General features: G+C 35.7%; 1 protein-coding gene across 1 annotated transcript in view; it reads right to left on the bottom strand.

Moving 5' to 3' along the window:
• Window positions 1-2,263: 2,263 nt before the first annotated feature.
• SHISA6 (shisa family member 6) overlaps window positions 2,264-16,887 on the bottom strand; it is a 512,552-nt gene continuing 497,928 nt past the window's right edge. The window contains exons 4-5 of the mRNA XM_074220646.1: window positions 15,662-15,814; window positions 2,264-4,292 (exon numbers count right to left, since the gene is read on the bottom strand). Coding sequence (XP_074076747.1) covers window positions 3,739-4,292; window positions 15,662-15,814 — 707 coding nt within the window. The 3' untranslated portion in view covers window positions 2,264-3,738. The remainder of the gene's footprint in view (window positions 4,293-15,661; window positions 15,815-16,887) is intronic.

Below are 16,887 nucleotides of genomic sequence, written 5' to 3'. Positions count from 1 at the left end.
TGCAGTCAGAAGGAGTTCAGGCTCCATGTGACAAGGAGTGTCCATTGTTTATGGTGTTGAGTAGTACAAAATGAATGAAAAATAACAAGAAAAAACTTTATTCATCTAGATCTCTGGTCTATAGAACTAAAGGCAAGGGGAGGGCTAGGGAGAAGGGGTCAGTACTAGAAAACAGAGGACAGTATATGGAAAGAAATTTTTGAATGGATAGAGGAGAAAGCAGGACTGGAAATAGGGAAATTAAAGAATGGAATTTGGATGAATAGAAGATAGATATTTGGGTAAGAATAAAAGATTGGCTAGTGATTACAAAGGTGATCATGGAGATAATAGGGTTATGGACAGCTTGATAAAGCTTTTGGCCCTGTTAAGTTCATAGAATGAGCAACCATTGCAAAATTAAAGAAAACAAGGGTCACTTATTCTTTTAATGTCTGAGGAGGCAATGTAGGAGAAAAGGATGTCTTCAACTGCAGGCTCATTTTCCTGTCAGTACTTAACACAGAGCCTTGCACCTAGTATTTAATATTTGTTAAATTGAATCAAATTGAGTCACCATCAGAACAACTTGAGAGGAATAGACACCAAAACCAGCAGTAAAAATCTCAAACATTCCCAAAAGAGAATGCCTAGCCAAAGATTATGGAAATCTAAGAGGCTGTTCTGATGAACTCAATTGAGAGAATGAAAAAAACAGATTGGTATATTAGTTGTTGGTTATGATTATGGAGGTTTATGTACAGAAGACAGAGGAGAGTACTTGGCAGGAAAGAAGCCATGCCTTTCTCTTGGATCAAGTTGGCTTGATTTGCTGGTATTGTGCTATAGGACTGTAATTAGCTTCTGTCAGTGATACCCTCACTTCTAGTGTGGCCAACTGAGTATTTCATGATCCCGCAAAGGGTAATTTTGGTTTCATTGAGCCCAATTCTCCCACTTGTGGCTTAGAGAACAAACTCAGATAAACCTATGGGGACCAGCCCTCAGGAGGTTTACATGCTTGGTGGGGAAGAGGGCAGAAAAACATGTCTTTGTCTTAGCTCTTTGGAGCTATGTCACTCCCCATGTAAGAAAACTAAAGGACAAGTGCCCCTTATCAGTTATTTGAAGAGTCTCTATTCACATTGGGCTAAGACTGGCCTGAGCAGTGAATCAGTAAGATGGGAGTAGGAAGGACCTTAGGGGTCATGTTCTAAAATCCCTCATTTGTCAGAAGAGGAAACAGGTCCAGAGCAGGCGGTGTGACTCTACGGTGCAATGGAATTAAGAGTAATTAGAAGACAGGAGTTCAAAACCCAGCTCAAAACCCACCTATCATGTTTTGACCTTGGGCAAATCACTCTCATTTGTATAAATGAGGAAGCTTGATTCAATGGCTTCAAAGGTCCCTTCTGGCATTCAATGTGTGGTTTGTGATCCAAATGACTTGACTGAGGTCACAAAAGTGATTGGAAGATGCAAATGGAAGATGCAAAATTTGGAGCCAGGACCATTATCCCCCCCCCCCCCCCACTGTACCAAACTGCTACTGAAGGTAGTTTTCCCAAAATTCAGAAAAAAAATTTAAGAACTTTGGAATTTTTCAAATACATTGGATAAACTAATTTTAGCTTGATGGAACTTGATAGAAAATTTACAGGGTTCCCAAGGAATAATTCTCTGACCTGGAAAGGTATCACTTCAATGAGTGATATTTTACCTCTATGAGAAGGAAAGTTTACCCTATCTAAAGGTCATTTCATTCAGTACCTAATTTTATTGACAAAGATAAAAGGGTACCTCTCCAATATTATGTTCTTATGCTATACTCCAAAGACTTGTAGAAATGCTAGAATGACTTGAGCAGTGAGAACAATAAGGGCCACTAATTCAAAGTTTTTATTTAGGAAGATTTATTCAGGAAGAAAGTTAATAGGGCTACCGTGTCACTACAGTTCCAGGTATGAGGGAGATGCTTTTCCATACTAGAGTGAAAAATAGCCTGGCACACCCTCAACCTAGTAGTCAGCCTCAAACTAGATAATTGCCTGTTGCTCTTCAGAGGATGAGACTACACAGTAACATCCACATGAGTTCTTTTGTTTCTCTGGAAGGGTTAGAATTCAGTAGCAGATGGTTCAGTGGGGTTTAACTCAGGGTTCAAATCTAAGGATGTGACTTGAAGTGGCTGTTCTATGATCAGTTTATGTAGCTAGACAATCCCCACTAACCCCCCCCCCCCCCCACTGCAAACACACAATACCTCCCTCTCATTTCTCTGCAAAGTAGCCTAGAGTAACTGGGCTGGGAAACTAAAAATAAAAATCCCATAGCTACATTAAAAACAAATCCTAGTAATCCAGACCAGAGATAAATTCTAGAGCTGTCAGTATGTGGATTGAGTGACTAAGTTTGGAGCTAACAGAACAGAGAAGGGAAGGAAAGTCGGAAAAGGACAAAAAGGTGCAGGATATTGTGGGGTACTGGTCTCTGGCCAAAAGAGAAGAATGAGGTTGACAAGGGTGAGGTGAGAGGGAAGGCTGCTGTATGGGAGGGGCAGTGTAATTGTTTAAAGATAATTTTCTGCTTGGGGCCTGAGTTGCCCTCTCAGAGGGCTAAAAAACAGACTAAAACACTTCAGTCTGACATGAATGGGTTTAAGAAACAGGGGCTTTGGATAATAGGAATGGTAACTCCCCTTACAGATCATGGCCATCACAGTGGGTCCCCCCAGAGCCTGACAGGCATGGATAGGAAGTCAGGCTATGTTCTGGGGAGAGGAAATAGGCCTGTAGGGAGAGCTGTAGAACCTGGGTTTGGGGTTCTGATCTTAGGGCTCCTGGAGAAGATACTGAGGCTCAAAGATGCTGAGGCTCTCTGGTTCTCTGGCATGAATTTCCTAAACACCAAGGTCAAGGTTTCCATCTTTATGGGAATTCATTTTCTTCACCACTTCAGGAAACCTCTTGAACTCCCTTGTTAGAGAACTATGAAAATGAGCCAGAAGGAAAGGGACAACCAGGGAGTACAGAGTGTACTGGAATAAGAGAAGCATGGTTAGGTTGTTTCCCTAACTCAAGTTTTTGTTAAGGAACACAAGAAATAATGGAAACCTCTCTGCTCTCAGGCTTATGTGAGAGTAAGGTCTGGGAGCACTCTGATGAAGGGCAAGTTATCTTTGTGCTTATGGACACAGCAGCTCCACTGCTCCGGTGAGCAGGCAGTTTTTAGGCACTAGAAGATTTCCATGATGTAGTTCTAGTTAAATGAATGAGACCACATTGCCAACCTGACCAGCCAACTGACCATATACCTTGGTCAGCCCAGCCTGGAAGGGGAGGGTATAAGTGAGGAGAGGGTCTCTAGTAGCTGAGCCCCTATTGAGAGAGTATGTGGGAACAAGGAGGTGCTGCTGGGGAGGCTCAAAACTATTTCCTTTCCTCACAAATTTGATTCCACTTGAAAAAGTGAAAGAAATACTTTTAGATGTATAAGACAAAGTGAGTCAATGCCAGGAGGCTTGGGCTATACTTCTAGGAGGGGGTATGGCTTTCTGTTGCAGAAGTAGCCCATCTGGCCCCCATCCCTCTCTCAATCATTTTCTATATTTATCCACTTGTGGATAAGGTAGGAGAGGAGGGAATTATAAGGGCCGGAAGATTCTCAATCCTACCTGGTCCCCAAGGCCCTTTTAAGGGAAGACAATCAGGCTTCTCTCCTAACTACTTCTACCCAGCCCATCCCTGGCTCTGACCCTGGTCACACAGTCACTTCAGTCTTGCTGGCTGTATGGTAGTGGGTGTGTTGCCCAGGGATGTAATGAAGCTGTTCCACCGTGTTGTGTCTCCGAGTTGCAAAGGCTTGGCGCTTGGCTGCGGTCTGACTCTGGCCCAGGGTGTTGTAGGAATTATTGGAGGCACTAGGATGGGAGTGCATCTTGGTCATGTGGTAGCGGTCCAGCACAGGTGTAGACACAAAGACATCCATGTTTGACATGGCACGAGACAGAGCCTGCTCTGGGAAGGCTGTCCTCTCTGGGGACAGCAGTGGGTCTTGGGAATGTAGGCGTTCAGCTGACAACAGTTGCTCATCAGACAGGATCCTGTCATAGGACATGCTGAACTCCTCCGGCATCACTCTTTCAGGAGACAGGACTCTGTCTTGGGACATGGCTCGTATAGGACGGCGAGGTCGCTCACGAGGCGGGGGTTTCTGCTGTGACATCTGGATGACATTGAGAGGGAGAGTGCCCCTAGCAGCCAGATCAGGGAGGTGGCGTCTCCTCATGTAGTACTCATCAGCTTCCTTGTCAGCTGTAGGGAGAGACAAGTGGAATAATGCTGAGGGAGAGCCGTTGGACTGACAAATCCATTCAGGGATAAAAGGCAAAGTAGAGAGTAATCTCTACAATTGCACAACACCACTTCAACCCCAATCCCTATAAGAGTTATTTATTGCCAGAGGCAGAAGGGACTTTAAAATTTACTTAGTCTGATCCCCCCTCATTTAAAGAAGAACCTGAGGTGCAGAGAAATGAGGAAATTAGCTCAAGGTTATATAGTTAGCTAGTACTAGAATTTGAACCACGATTGAGGTCACTTGACCCAATCTATTACAGTATCCTGGCCCTGGGATCCTGTTTCTGCCACCACCATCACCACCACCACCACCACCATCACCACCACCACCACCACGATAGCAGTTAATTTTATCATAATAATTACATGAAACTTGGCAGACAGTTAAGTTGAGGAAATAAAATGCAACATTAATTCAAGTTTCTCTTAACTCAGCCTATACACTACCCTCTCAACACATACGCTATTCATGTACATGCAATTTAAATAAAATCAATAAGCATTTATTAAGTATTACTGAATACCAAGTACACAGCCATCTATTCCCCATTATATAATATAAATATTCACCAGAGCATGCCCTATCATAAGATCAAGTGCTTATGGTTAGAGGTTAGAGCTCAAACCCCTCAGCATCATTAAACAAAAAACAAACAACAGTAACAAAACCTCTCTACTCTGCTTTACCCAAAGTTAGAAAATATTTCTACTTCTTTAATTTATAATGATATTTTTCAATGACTTCCATGAGCTGTACTTAGTACAGTATCTGGAATATAGTAGGAACTTTATATGTGTTTATTGACTACCTGACTTTTCACATATACTTTCAATCATATCCTGTATAAAAAGTTTGAGCTCATACTCCCTATACCCCAAAAGCAGAACTCAGCAAACTAAGCAAAAAAAAAAATTGAAAAGAGGGCTAACCCTAAAGTTACTATTCAAATGGGGATGATCAAAAACACCATCTCAGAGGAAGAAAGCAGTGACAAATTATCTAGATGGAAAGTCTCAAAGAAGTTTATGAATAGGAAACTTCATAGAAGAGCTTTAAAATGTTAAAACCCAAAACTTTATAGAAGAGTTTTAAAAAGATATTAAAAACCAAAGAAGAAAAGAAGAAGAAAATGGAAAATATGAAGAATTAAAAAACTCTTTTAACTGTAAAAGTAATAAACTGGAAAAAGAATGTAACTCTTCCAAAAATAAAATCAACCAACTGGAAAAGCAATGAAACTCAACTAAAACTCAATCAATCTTGAGAATAGTATTTCTATCAAGTCAAATAAAAATAGCATATTTTAACAAAGGGAATTGTAAAGGGGGTTTACAAGACAGAGCTAAAACAAAAATAACATGAAAAAAGGACTATCCTAGAAGAAGGTTAGGCATTAGTGTATAAAGGTGAAGAGGCACATAGACCTATACTACTACAGTAAAGGTAAGGAGAGAGGGTGTGAACACTGAATAAATACTACTCAATAGATTTGGTCCAAGAGAGATAATAACATGCATATAACATACATTCCCAATTGGATTTAAGAATCTACCCTATCCTACAGTGAAGTTGGGGGGGGGGGAAGAAAAGGGAAAAAGGAACTGATAAAAAAAAGAGAAAGCAAAGCTAAAAATGAAAATAAGCAAGTTAAAATTTAAAGAAAAGTTAAAGGGGAAAGGGAGCAAAACATTGGTAAGGAGGAATAAGAGGAAAGGAAATAGGAAAGTACAAATGGGAAGAGATAGCATGAAGGAAAATACATAATTACCTAAACTGTAGTTATGAATGGGATGAACTCTCTCATAAAGCAGAATTGAATAGCAGAAGGAATTAAAAACCAGGATCCTACAATATGTTGTTTACAAAAAACACATGAGAAGGAGAGAGATACACACAGGGTAAAGGTAAACGGCTGGAGAAAAAAATATTGTGCTTCAGTAGAAGTAAAAAACAAAAATCAGGGATGGCGATTCTGATCTTAGGCAAAGCAAAAGCAAAAATAGATCTCATTAAAAGGGATAAGGAAGGAAACTACATCTTCTTAAGAGGCACCATAGGCAATGAGGTTATATTATTATTAAACAAATATGCATCTATTGGTATAGAATCCAAATTCTTAGAGTAGAAGTTGAATGAATTACAAGGAGATATAGACACCAAAATATAATAATGAGGGACTCCCAACTTCCCTCTCTCAAAATTAGATTAATATAGTCACAGATTAAAAAAATCTTAGAAAACTTAATTATGATAGACCTCTGGAAAAGAACTGAGTGGGGACAGAAAAGAATAAATCTTTTTTATCTGAAGTACATGGCAGCTATACCAAAAACATTATAAACAAATGCAGAAAGGCAGAAATAATAAATATATACTTTTCAGATCATGATGCAATAAAAATTACATGTAATAAAGAACCATGGGAAGATAAACCAAAACTTAATTGAAAACTAAATAACTTAATTTTAAGGAATGAATGGATAAAACAATAAATCATAGAAATGATTGACCACTGCATCCAAGAAAATGATAACAATGAGATTTCATATCAAAATTTATGGGATGCAGTCAAAGCAGTTTTTAGGGGAAATTTATATCTCTAAATGCTTGTATGAATATAATAGGGAAATAGTACAGTGATTTAGGTATGCAACTAAAATAACTAGGGAAAAGGACAAATTAAAGATCCCAAATTAAATGCCAAATTAAAAATTCTGAAAAATCAAAGGAGATAGTAATGAAATATGAAAGCAAGAAAACCATTAATCTAATAAATAAAACTAAGAATTGGTTTTATGAAAAACCAATAAAATAGATAAACCTTGTTTAATCTAATTTAAAAAAAGAAAAAAAGAACACTCAATTACCAATATCTAAAATGGAAAGGGTGAATTCACCAGCAATGAGGAAGAAATTAAAAAGATAACTTTTGCCAGACTGTATGCCAATAAATTTGACTGCCCGGGTGAAATGGATCAATATTTACAGAAATTCAAACTACTTAGGTTAACAGAAAAAATAAATTACTTAAATAAGCTTTTTTCAAAAAGAGAAATTGAAGAAACCATCAATAAGTTACCCAAGAAAAAGTCTACAGATCCAGATGGATTTACAAGTGAATTCTACCAAACATTTAAAGAACAATTAATTTCAATTCTACATAAACTATTTAAAAAAATAAGGAGTTATACCAAATTCCTTTTATAATACCAATATGATGCTGATAACAAAACCAGAGAGAGTTAAAACAAAGAATATCATAGACCAATCTCCCTAATGAACATAGCTGCACAGATCTTAAATAAAACTTTAGTAAAGAGATTTTAATAAATAATTACTAGGATAAGAGATAATGATCAGGGAGGATTTATACTAACTGGGCAGGAATGGTTTAATACTAGGAAAACACTCAACATAACTGAACATATCAATAATAAAACCAACAGAAATCAGATTATCTCAATAGATGTTGAAAAAGCCTTTGATAAAATGAAGAAAACACTTACTAGGAATAAATGGAGTTTTCCTTAAAATAATAAGTAATACCTATCCAAAACCATCAAAAATTATCTTATGTTATTGGGATTAAACCAGGAGCATTTTCAATAAAATGAGGGGGGGAGAAAAAAATGATGCCCATGATCATCATTGCCATTCAACATTGTATTAGAAATGTTAGTTTTAGTAATAAGAGAAGAAAAAGAAATTGAAGAAATTAGAACTGGCAATGAGGAAGCAAAACTTTCATCTTTTGGTGATGGCAAACTTAGAGAATTCTAGAAAATCATCTTAAAAATTACTTGAAAGAATTAACTTCAGCAAAGTAGCAGGTTATAAATAAATCCACATAAATCATTAATATTTCTATATATGAACAACAAAGTCCAAGGGTAAGAGAGATAGAGAAATTCTATTTAAAGTAACTGTAGAAAACATGAAATCCTTTAGAATCTACTTCCCAAGACAAACCCAGAAACTGTATGAACACAAATACAAAATTCTTTTCACACAAATAAAGTCAGATCATACAATTGGAAAAATGTCAATAGCTCATGGTTAGGTTGAACTAATGTAATCAAAATGACAATTCTACCCAAATTAAATTACTTTATTTAGTGTCATACCAATTAAATGACCAAATAACTATTTTACAGAACTAGATAAAAAGTAACAAAATTCATCTGGAGCAACAAAAGATCAAGTATTTCAAGACAAAAAAATGTAAAGGAAGGTGGCCTAGCTCTACCAGACCTATAAAGTGGCAGTCATCAAAACTACCTGATACTGGTTAAGAAATAAGAGTAATGGATAAATGGATTAGGAAAGGTACAAAAGAAATAGTAGTAAATGACAATAGTAATCTGTTGTTTGATAAACCCAAAGACATTAGTTTCTGGGATAAGAATTTATTATTCAACAAAAATTGGGAAAACTAACAAATAGTATAGCAAAAATTAGGCATAGACTACAACACACACCCTATGTCAAAATAAGGTCAAAATAGCTTCAAGATTTAGATATAAAGGGCCATAGACCAATGAACAGATCAAGAAATGCATTATCTGTTGCATCTATGGAAAGGAGAGAAAATTATGACCAAACAAGAAATGGATAATTTTGTTTATATTAAATTAAAAAAGATTTTACACCAATAAAACCAATGAAGGAAAACAGAAAGCTTGGGAAACCATTTTCACAACTAAAGGTTTTGATAAAAGTCTCATTTCCAAAATATTTAGATGGGGTAACTGGGTGGTACAGTGCATAGAGCACAGGCTCTGGAGTCAGGAAGACCTGGGTTCAAATCCTGCCTCAGACAAAATAATTACCTAGCTGTGTGGCCTTGGGCAAGTCATTTATCCCCATTGCTTTGCCAAAAAAATAGAGAATTGAATCAAATTTATAAATTAACAAGCCATTCCTGAATGGATAAATGGTCAAAAGATATGTATAGGCGATTTTTAAATGAATACATTAAAGCTATATATATATATAATCATATGAAAAAATACTCCAAAGCATTACTGATTAGAGAAATGCACATCAACACAATTGTGAGGTACAACCTCATAACTATTAGAATGGCTAAGATGCCAAAAATATAAAACGGTCAATGCTGGAAAGGTTGTAGGAAGATTGGGACATTAATGTATTGTTGATGTAGTTGTGAGCTAATCCAACCATGATGGAGAACAGTATGAAACTATGCCAAAAGAGCATGAAAACTGATCATACCCTTTCACTCAGCTATACCAATACTAGGGTTACATCCAGAAGAAATCATAAAATTTGAGAAAAATCCCACAAGTTCCCAAATATTTGTAGCAGCTCTTTTCTGTAGTGTCAAAGAATTGGAATTTGAGGGGATTCCCATCAATGGGGAAATGGCCGAACAATATGGTATATGAATGTTATGGAATATTATTGTTCTATAAGAAATCATGAATGATTGAACTCTAGAGAATCATGGAAAGAAATACACAAACTGATGATGAGCAAAGGGAGCAGAACAAGAAAACATTGTATAGATTAACAACAACATTGTGAGCTGATCAATATGATGAAGGCAGCCATTCTCAGCAATTCAGAGACCTAGGACAATCCTGGGAGACCTGTTATGGACAACACCATGAACATCCAGATGAAGGAAAAAAACAAAACAAACTACAGAATGCAAATGAACATTATGTTCCCTTTTTAAAAAATTCCTATCCCCTGGTTTTCTTTCTTTTCCCTTAGTCCTAATTTGTCATACAGAAAACGACCAATATGTAAACTTGTTAAACACAAGTGTACATGAACAATGTTCACTAGACTGTTTGCTACTGAGGAGAGGGAACTGGAAAGGGAGGGTGGGATATTTGCATATTCCAAATAAGCAAGTGAATGAATGTTTAAAAAATCTCTGCAATATAGACCTAGTAGTGTTGTCAAGGGGTATGTATGATTTTATAGCAGTTTGGGCATAGTTCCAAATTGTTCTTCAGGATGACTCAATCAGTCCACAACTCCAATGACAATGCATTAGTGTCTCAATTTTCTCATATTCCCTCTAATATTTGTTATTTGCTCTTTAAGTTCTAGTAGACAAAACTGATGGATGTGAGGTGGTGTCTTGAGTTGTTTTAATGGGCATTCTCTAATCCATGATAATTTTAAGTACTTTTTCAAATGACTATGGATAGTTTTTCTGAAAACTCTCTGTTCCTATCCTCTGACCACATTAATTGGGAAATGGCTCTTATTTTTATAAATTCAATTCTATATATTTGAGAAAAGAGAACTTTATTAGAGAAACTTGCTACAATTTTTTTCACTGTTATAATTACTGTTTTCTCTCCATTCTGTTCTCCACACTTATTCTTTCTTTTTTCCATCACTGTTTCTGTCTCTGTTTCTCTCCTGTCAATCCTCAAAAATGCTTTGCTTTTGGCTATTGTCTTCCCAATCCATCCTCCCTTCTATCATTCCCAACTCTTCCCTTTTCCTCTTCCCCTCCAATTTTCTTGTAAGGTAATATAGATTTTGATAGCCAAATGAATGTGAATGTTATTTCCTCTTTGAGTTAATTCTGATGGGAGAAAGATTCAAATGTTTTCCTCCCACAATCCCCCATTTTTAACTTCCACTGTAAGAGGTCTTTCACACTTCTTTCACGTGAGATAATTTACCCCATTCTACCTCTCCCTTTACCCATTTCCCAATGAATTCTTCTCACCCTTTAATATTTTCAGATCTCATTCTATATATTTGGCTTAACCCATGAGCTCTAAGTATACTCCTTCTAATTGCCCTAATAATAACAAAATTCTTATGAGTTACAAGTATCATCTTCCCAAGTACAAATTCAAACAGTTTAATGTTATTGAATCTTCTATGATTTCTGTTTCTTTTCCTGTTTATCTTTTTATGTTTCTCTTGAATCTTTTATTTCAATGTCAAATTTTCTATTCAGCTCTGGTCTTTTCATGAAGTATGTTTGAAGGTCTTCCATTTCATTGAATATCCATTTTTTTTCTCTGAAGGAGAATACTTGGTTTTTCTGAGTAGTTGCAATCCTAACTCCTGGGGCTTCTGGAATATCCTATTTCAAATCCTCTGATCCTTTATTATGGAAGCTGTTAAATCTTATATTATCCTGACTATGGCTCCACAATATTTGAATTGTTTCTTTCTGGCTATTTGTGATATTTTCTTTTTGACTTGGGAACTCAGGAATTTGTTTATATTATTCCTGGGAGTTTTCACTTTGCAATAACTTTCAGGAGGTGATTGGTAGATTCTGTTAATTTCTGTTTTACCATCTGTTCTAGAATTTCAGGACAGTTTTCTCCTTGATAATTTTGATCATGCTATCACACATAATTCAATAATTCTTAAATTATGTTTCCTCAATTTTTTCAGACCAATTTTTCCCAATGTGGTAGTTTACATTTTTTCTTCTGTTTTTTTCATCCTTTTGATTTTTTTGACTGCTTCTTGATGTCTCATGGAGACACTATCTTCCACTTGCCCAATTTTAATTTTTAATGAATTGTTTTCCTCAGTGAGCTTTTATAACTCCTTTTTCATTTGGTTAATTCTACTTTTTATGGAGATCTTTTCTTCATTGAAATTTGTTATCTCTTTTTCTATTTGGGCAAGTAAGTCTGCTTTTTAAGGATTTCTTCTCTTCAGTGAATTTTTGAGTTTTTAAAGCTCTTAAAAAACCCATTTTAACCCTTTAAAGTTTTTTCCCAATATTTTGTGTGCCTCCTTTGCTGAGTTGTTTCCTCTTTTTCATGATTTTCTTGCATTGTCATTTCTTTTCTCTATTTTTTCCTACTTATTTTTTTTTAAAGATTTTATTTGAGTTTTGAGTTTTACAATTTTCTCCCAATCTTACTTCCCTCCCCTGCCACAGAAAGCAATCTGTCAGTCTTTATTTTGTTTCCATGTTGTACATTGATCCAAATTGAGTGTGATGACAGAGAAACCACATACTTAAGGAAGAAACAAAAAAAGTATAAGAGATAAAAAGATCAGACAATAAGATATCTATTTACTTATTTGATTTTTACACTCCTTTTTTGAGTTTTTCCGGGAATTCTTTTTTTTTGGATTGAGAATAATTCACATTTTTCTTTGAGGTTTCTTACTTCATTAACTTCTGAGTTTGTATTTTGATTTTCCTTGTCATCAGATTACCTTTTTATATTTATATTTTATATTATATTTTGTTGTTGTCTGCTTATTTTTTTACTTTTAATTTTATGTTAAAGTAAGTCTCTGATTCCTGGCCTATTTTGCCTAAATTTCTAATTTCTAATTTTTTCCTAAATTTCAAGTTTTTCTTGCTGCTACTCTCACGCTAATTCTGGGCATCTGAAAGTTTTAAGTTCTTCTAAGTTGGTATGATCTAAAGAAAGGTATAGTCACTAATTTCCTGGACTTTGATCTGATCTGTGAGTGACCACAAGCATTTTCTCCAACCTGGAATTGTCAACAGAGTTCTCCTACTTTCCTACAAACTTTGGTGTGCAAGTACCTATCCCTACTCAGGACTGTGATCTGGATTGGCATACAGACAATGGAACAGAATCCTGCACCCAATGCCAGTGAAGGAACCCTTGAAATATCATCCTTACCAGTTTGCCAGCCCAGCTTCCTTACTTTGGTGGCCAACAATTCCTGAAGTTGCCGCTGCCACTGCTGATCCAGTTGCTCTGAAGATCTGCTCCAGATTTATTGGGCAATGGACTGCTCTAGCTTAATCTATGTTGGAATGTGTTCCATTCTCACTCCAATGCAATAGACCTTTCCTGCTGAACTTCTAAGTTGTCTTGGACTGGAAAATTGTTTCATCTTGTCCTTTTGTAGGTTTTACTGCTCCAGAATTCATTTTAAGGCATTATTTAAAGTTATTTGAAGAGAATTTAGGAGAATTCAGGTTAAGTCCTCTGTCATCTTGGCTACACCCTTCTGTGACTTACATATCTTTGTGAATAACATAGGAGCTTGTATTTAGGCATTTAATATTTACTGAACATGCTTAAATACTATACATACCTATCATACATATGTATCAATACCCACTTCCATTCACCTAATCTGCACATACATATAAATGCATATGAAAACTATACAGTAGAGCCCAATCTCAATGTAATCCTGGACATATATATACAATCTACAATATATCCCAAACATAAATCTAGGGTTGAGTTTCTTTCTAATTCTATGTCTACCATCTCAAGAAACCAATGACATAATATAACATGTACTTCATAAACTCACAACCCTATACTATATTTCCTATATTCAAGTCGTCTCATAAATCTCCCACTTTATGCATATATAAACCCTATATAGCTTTTGCTCATAAATATTTAATATATGTTAACTCAAATTACGTACATCCCTCCATTCTACACTAATAATTAACTAGGCATTCTAAATATCTTTATGTCTATATATAGATAATATTTACCTCTGAATTAATAAAAATTATAATTAAGCTCTTTATAAATGTTGTTTCAGTTGATCCTCTTAACAACTTAGGTGCTACTATTTTCCATTCTTGATATGAAGAAACTGAGGTCAATAGAGGTTAAGTGAACATTGCCAAGGTTAACATAGGAAGCATGTTACTAAGTGTCTGAAGAAGCATTTAAACTCAGGTCTTCCAAACTGTGGGTCCAGAATTCTGTCCATATGCAACATTGCTGCCTATAATTTATACAGACTTTACAGACTCACATCTTACATCTGTCCTTAGTATGTATTGTAAGCATATATATTCTATGATGGAATTTGTATATACCCATTCCATATATATGTGTGTGTAACTGCATAAATGCACATACACATTGGTGTATACATCTGTTATCTATATCTATGTATCTACATATGTCTACATAAACATACACCAATGTGCCATAAAATCTTTATACCTGATATTCCATATTCTCCACAAAAACCAAGCCAATGTCATCCATGGGGAATCATACATGTTCTATTCACACATAATCTTCAAAAACAAAGCTTCTCACAGACTCATCTCTTAAATTTCTACAAAATACAGGATCCCTCACTCCTGGTTTAGGTCAAGCTGAATGATTCTGCCCCTTACCCTTTTACCGAGAACAGATCATAATTTGTTGAGATCAAAATCCGTGGCAACAGAAATCAAACTTCCCACCATGAAGGGCAGCTAGGAATATCTATAGGCCCTCTTTTCCTTGGCTTTAAATAACAATGTTGGAGCTCCTAATGTTACTGAGATTGGAAAAGACTGATAAAACTGATAGTAGAAGTAGGATTGTTACATTATCAGTCAAGTTAAGATTTAGCTCAGGGCTTCTCAGAGATGGGGAGAAGATGGGAAGAACAGTAAACTACTTTATTGAACTTCACCTTATCAGTAATCAGTGATGAAGGGATATTATCTTGGCAATACTGATTTTTATACTGGCCACAAGTCAATAATATTTGGCAGATGTTAAAGGAGAACACCAGATTAACTGCAGATTGTCCTGCTCTGGGATTTAAGAGTAAAGTGAAGGGAAAGGTATCATATAGACAACTCCTCTATAATGTCCAGGCTCCCTTCAAAGTTGAGAAGGGAAGAGTTATTGATATTTAATGAGTCTGTAAGTGGATATAGAAATTGTAGGATTTTTTAGTTAGGAAGGATTTAAGAGATCATTTAATTTAATCTGCTTATTTTACAGAGAAAGAAACTAGAGGCCAGAAAAATTAAGTAATTTTCCAGAGTCACAGAACTAGTAAGAGAAAGAGATAGTTTGGAGACCTAGGTCTTCTGTTTCCAAATCCAACATTACTTCCACTAAACCATGGGTTCTTAGCATTTTTTTCTACCATGAATCCATTAATCTATTAGATAAATCCTATGGAAATATCTCAAAAAAAGTGTTTTTAAATATTTATTTTATGCTGAGATAGAGTTATCAAAAATTATATTAAAATGTTCTCAGATCTATTTTAAAAAACTATGTGCACTAAACCAGAGGTGTTTAAAAGATAGCTTCAACAGTCTCAGGTACAGCCCCAACCAAACTGAAATGTAATTGAGAAATAATAAAACAAATAAAACATATTTAAAAACTGTCAACATGTATCCCACAAAGATCCTTATGTATGAAGTAGTCACTCTTTTTTGAGAATGACTTCACTGCATTAAACTATGCTGCTTTTCTCTTCTACCCTTCTCCTTTTTCTATCTGGATGAGAGGAGATTGGACAGTCTCCTATGTCCTGGTAAAGAAAAGGAAATCTAGCTGCAACCTGAGACTGAAGCATAACCAAAGGAAATAACACTTACTCAGCCTTTTCAGAGATGAGTATTTGCTGGGGTTGGTCTTAACTGCAGATTCATAGGATGGGGGTAGGTGAGCCAAGTTCTGGAAGGATCGAGAGAAAGAAAGGTCATAGGGCTCTGTGGCTGATGTCAGTATATTGTTCATCCGTGGTTTTTCTGCAAGAAAGAAAGACAATCATTTAAATATTTCTTCTAGTGCTTTGACAGGGACATTTACAGAACAAGAATTCCTTCTCCCTGCCCTTGCTCTCTCCATAGGATGAGTTCCAGTTTTCAACTTCAAGGTTCATTCCTTCTGTTATTTTGAGTCAAAAGGACATTGTTGCTAATACAATGAGGATGGAATCTTATCTAGACTACTTTCCATACAGGAATCCCAAGTGAAATCTTCATGAGAATTTTCCTCATAAAAGTCAAAGAATGGCAGTTTTGGAAGGGGCTATAGAAGTCATCTAGTTTTAGTCCAATACTTATTTTACAGTTCAAGAATGGAAATCTCATAGAGGGATTTACTTGCTCAATATTTTCCCTCTAATACTTAAGTTTCTGTGAAGTCTTGGGCAAGTCACTTAATCTAGCTGGGCTTCCATTTTTCTCCTCTATAAAATAAGAAGTTTGAAACAAATGACTCTTGAGGTTCTTCCAACTCTAGATGGATGCTTTTACACAAAAGCACTGACAGAAATGAAACCTAATTTTCTTGACAACTAGTCTAGGCAACATTCTCTATTTCAACATAATTACCTTCTTTTTCTCAATTGCATAAGAAAGGCAATCATCTTTTATGTAATATGTCAGTAAGTATTCAGAGTGAAACAAGTCTTAAAGTCCTTTTTTTCCCAAACACCTCTTCCAAAACTAACTTTCAATTCCCTTATTTCCTTGGGGAGGGAATAGAGAAAGAAGGTAGGAGGTGGTGATGTAACCAAAGTACTCAAATATCCAATTAATCTTAACAACTCAATCTCTCAGGATTCAACTCTAACATTAGACCTTAAAAAGACAAAATTTTAATGTATTCAACTCCAAATCAGAAGAGATACTTGTCCATGGGTGTTCTGGAGTCTACACCAGAAAATATTAATAATGGAAATTATTAATTAAAAGTTTTTTCCTAGAAAGGAAGTTCTTAAATATTTATCATCACACTCATCTTTACCCTTCTGAAAAATAACAGTATCTGATATTTATATAGCACTATAAAATTGAACTTAAAGGAATTAGTGGAG

The sequence above is a fragment of the Macrotis lagotis genome, chromosome 2 (assembly GCF_037893015.1).
Source record: "Macrotis lagotis isolate mMagLag1 chromosome 2, bilby.v1.9.chrom.fasta, whole genome shotgun sequence".
Classification (NCBI taxonomy): domain Eukaryota; kingdom Metazoa; phylum Chordata; class Mammalia; order Peramelemorphia; family Peramelidae; genus Macrotis; species Macrotis lagotis.
Note: the sequence above shows the minus strand (reverse complement) of the source record. Positions and strands in the feature narration are given on the sequence as shown.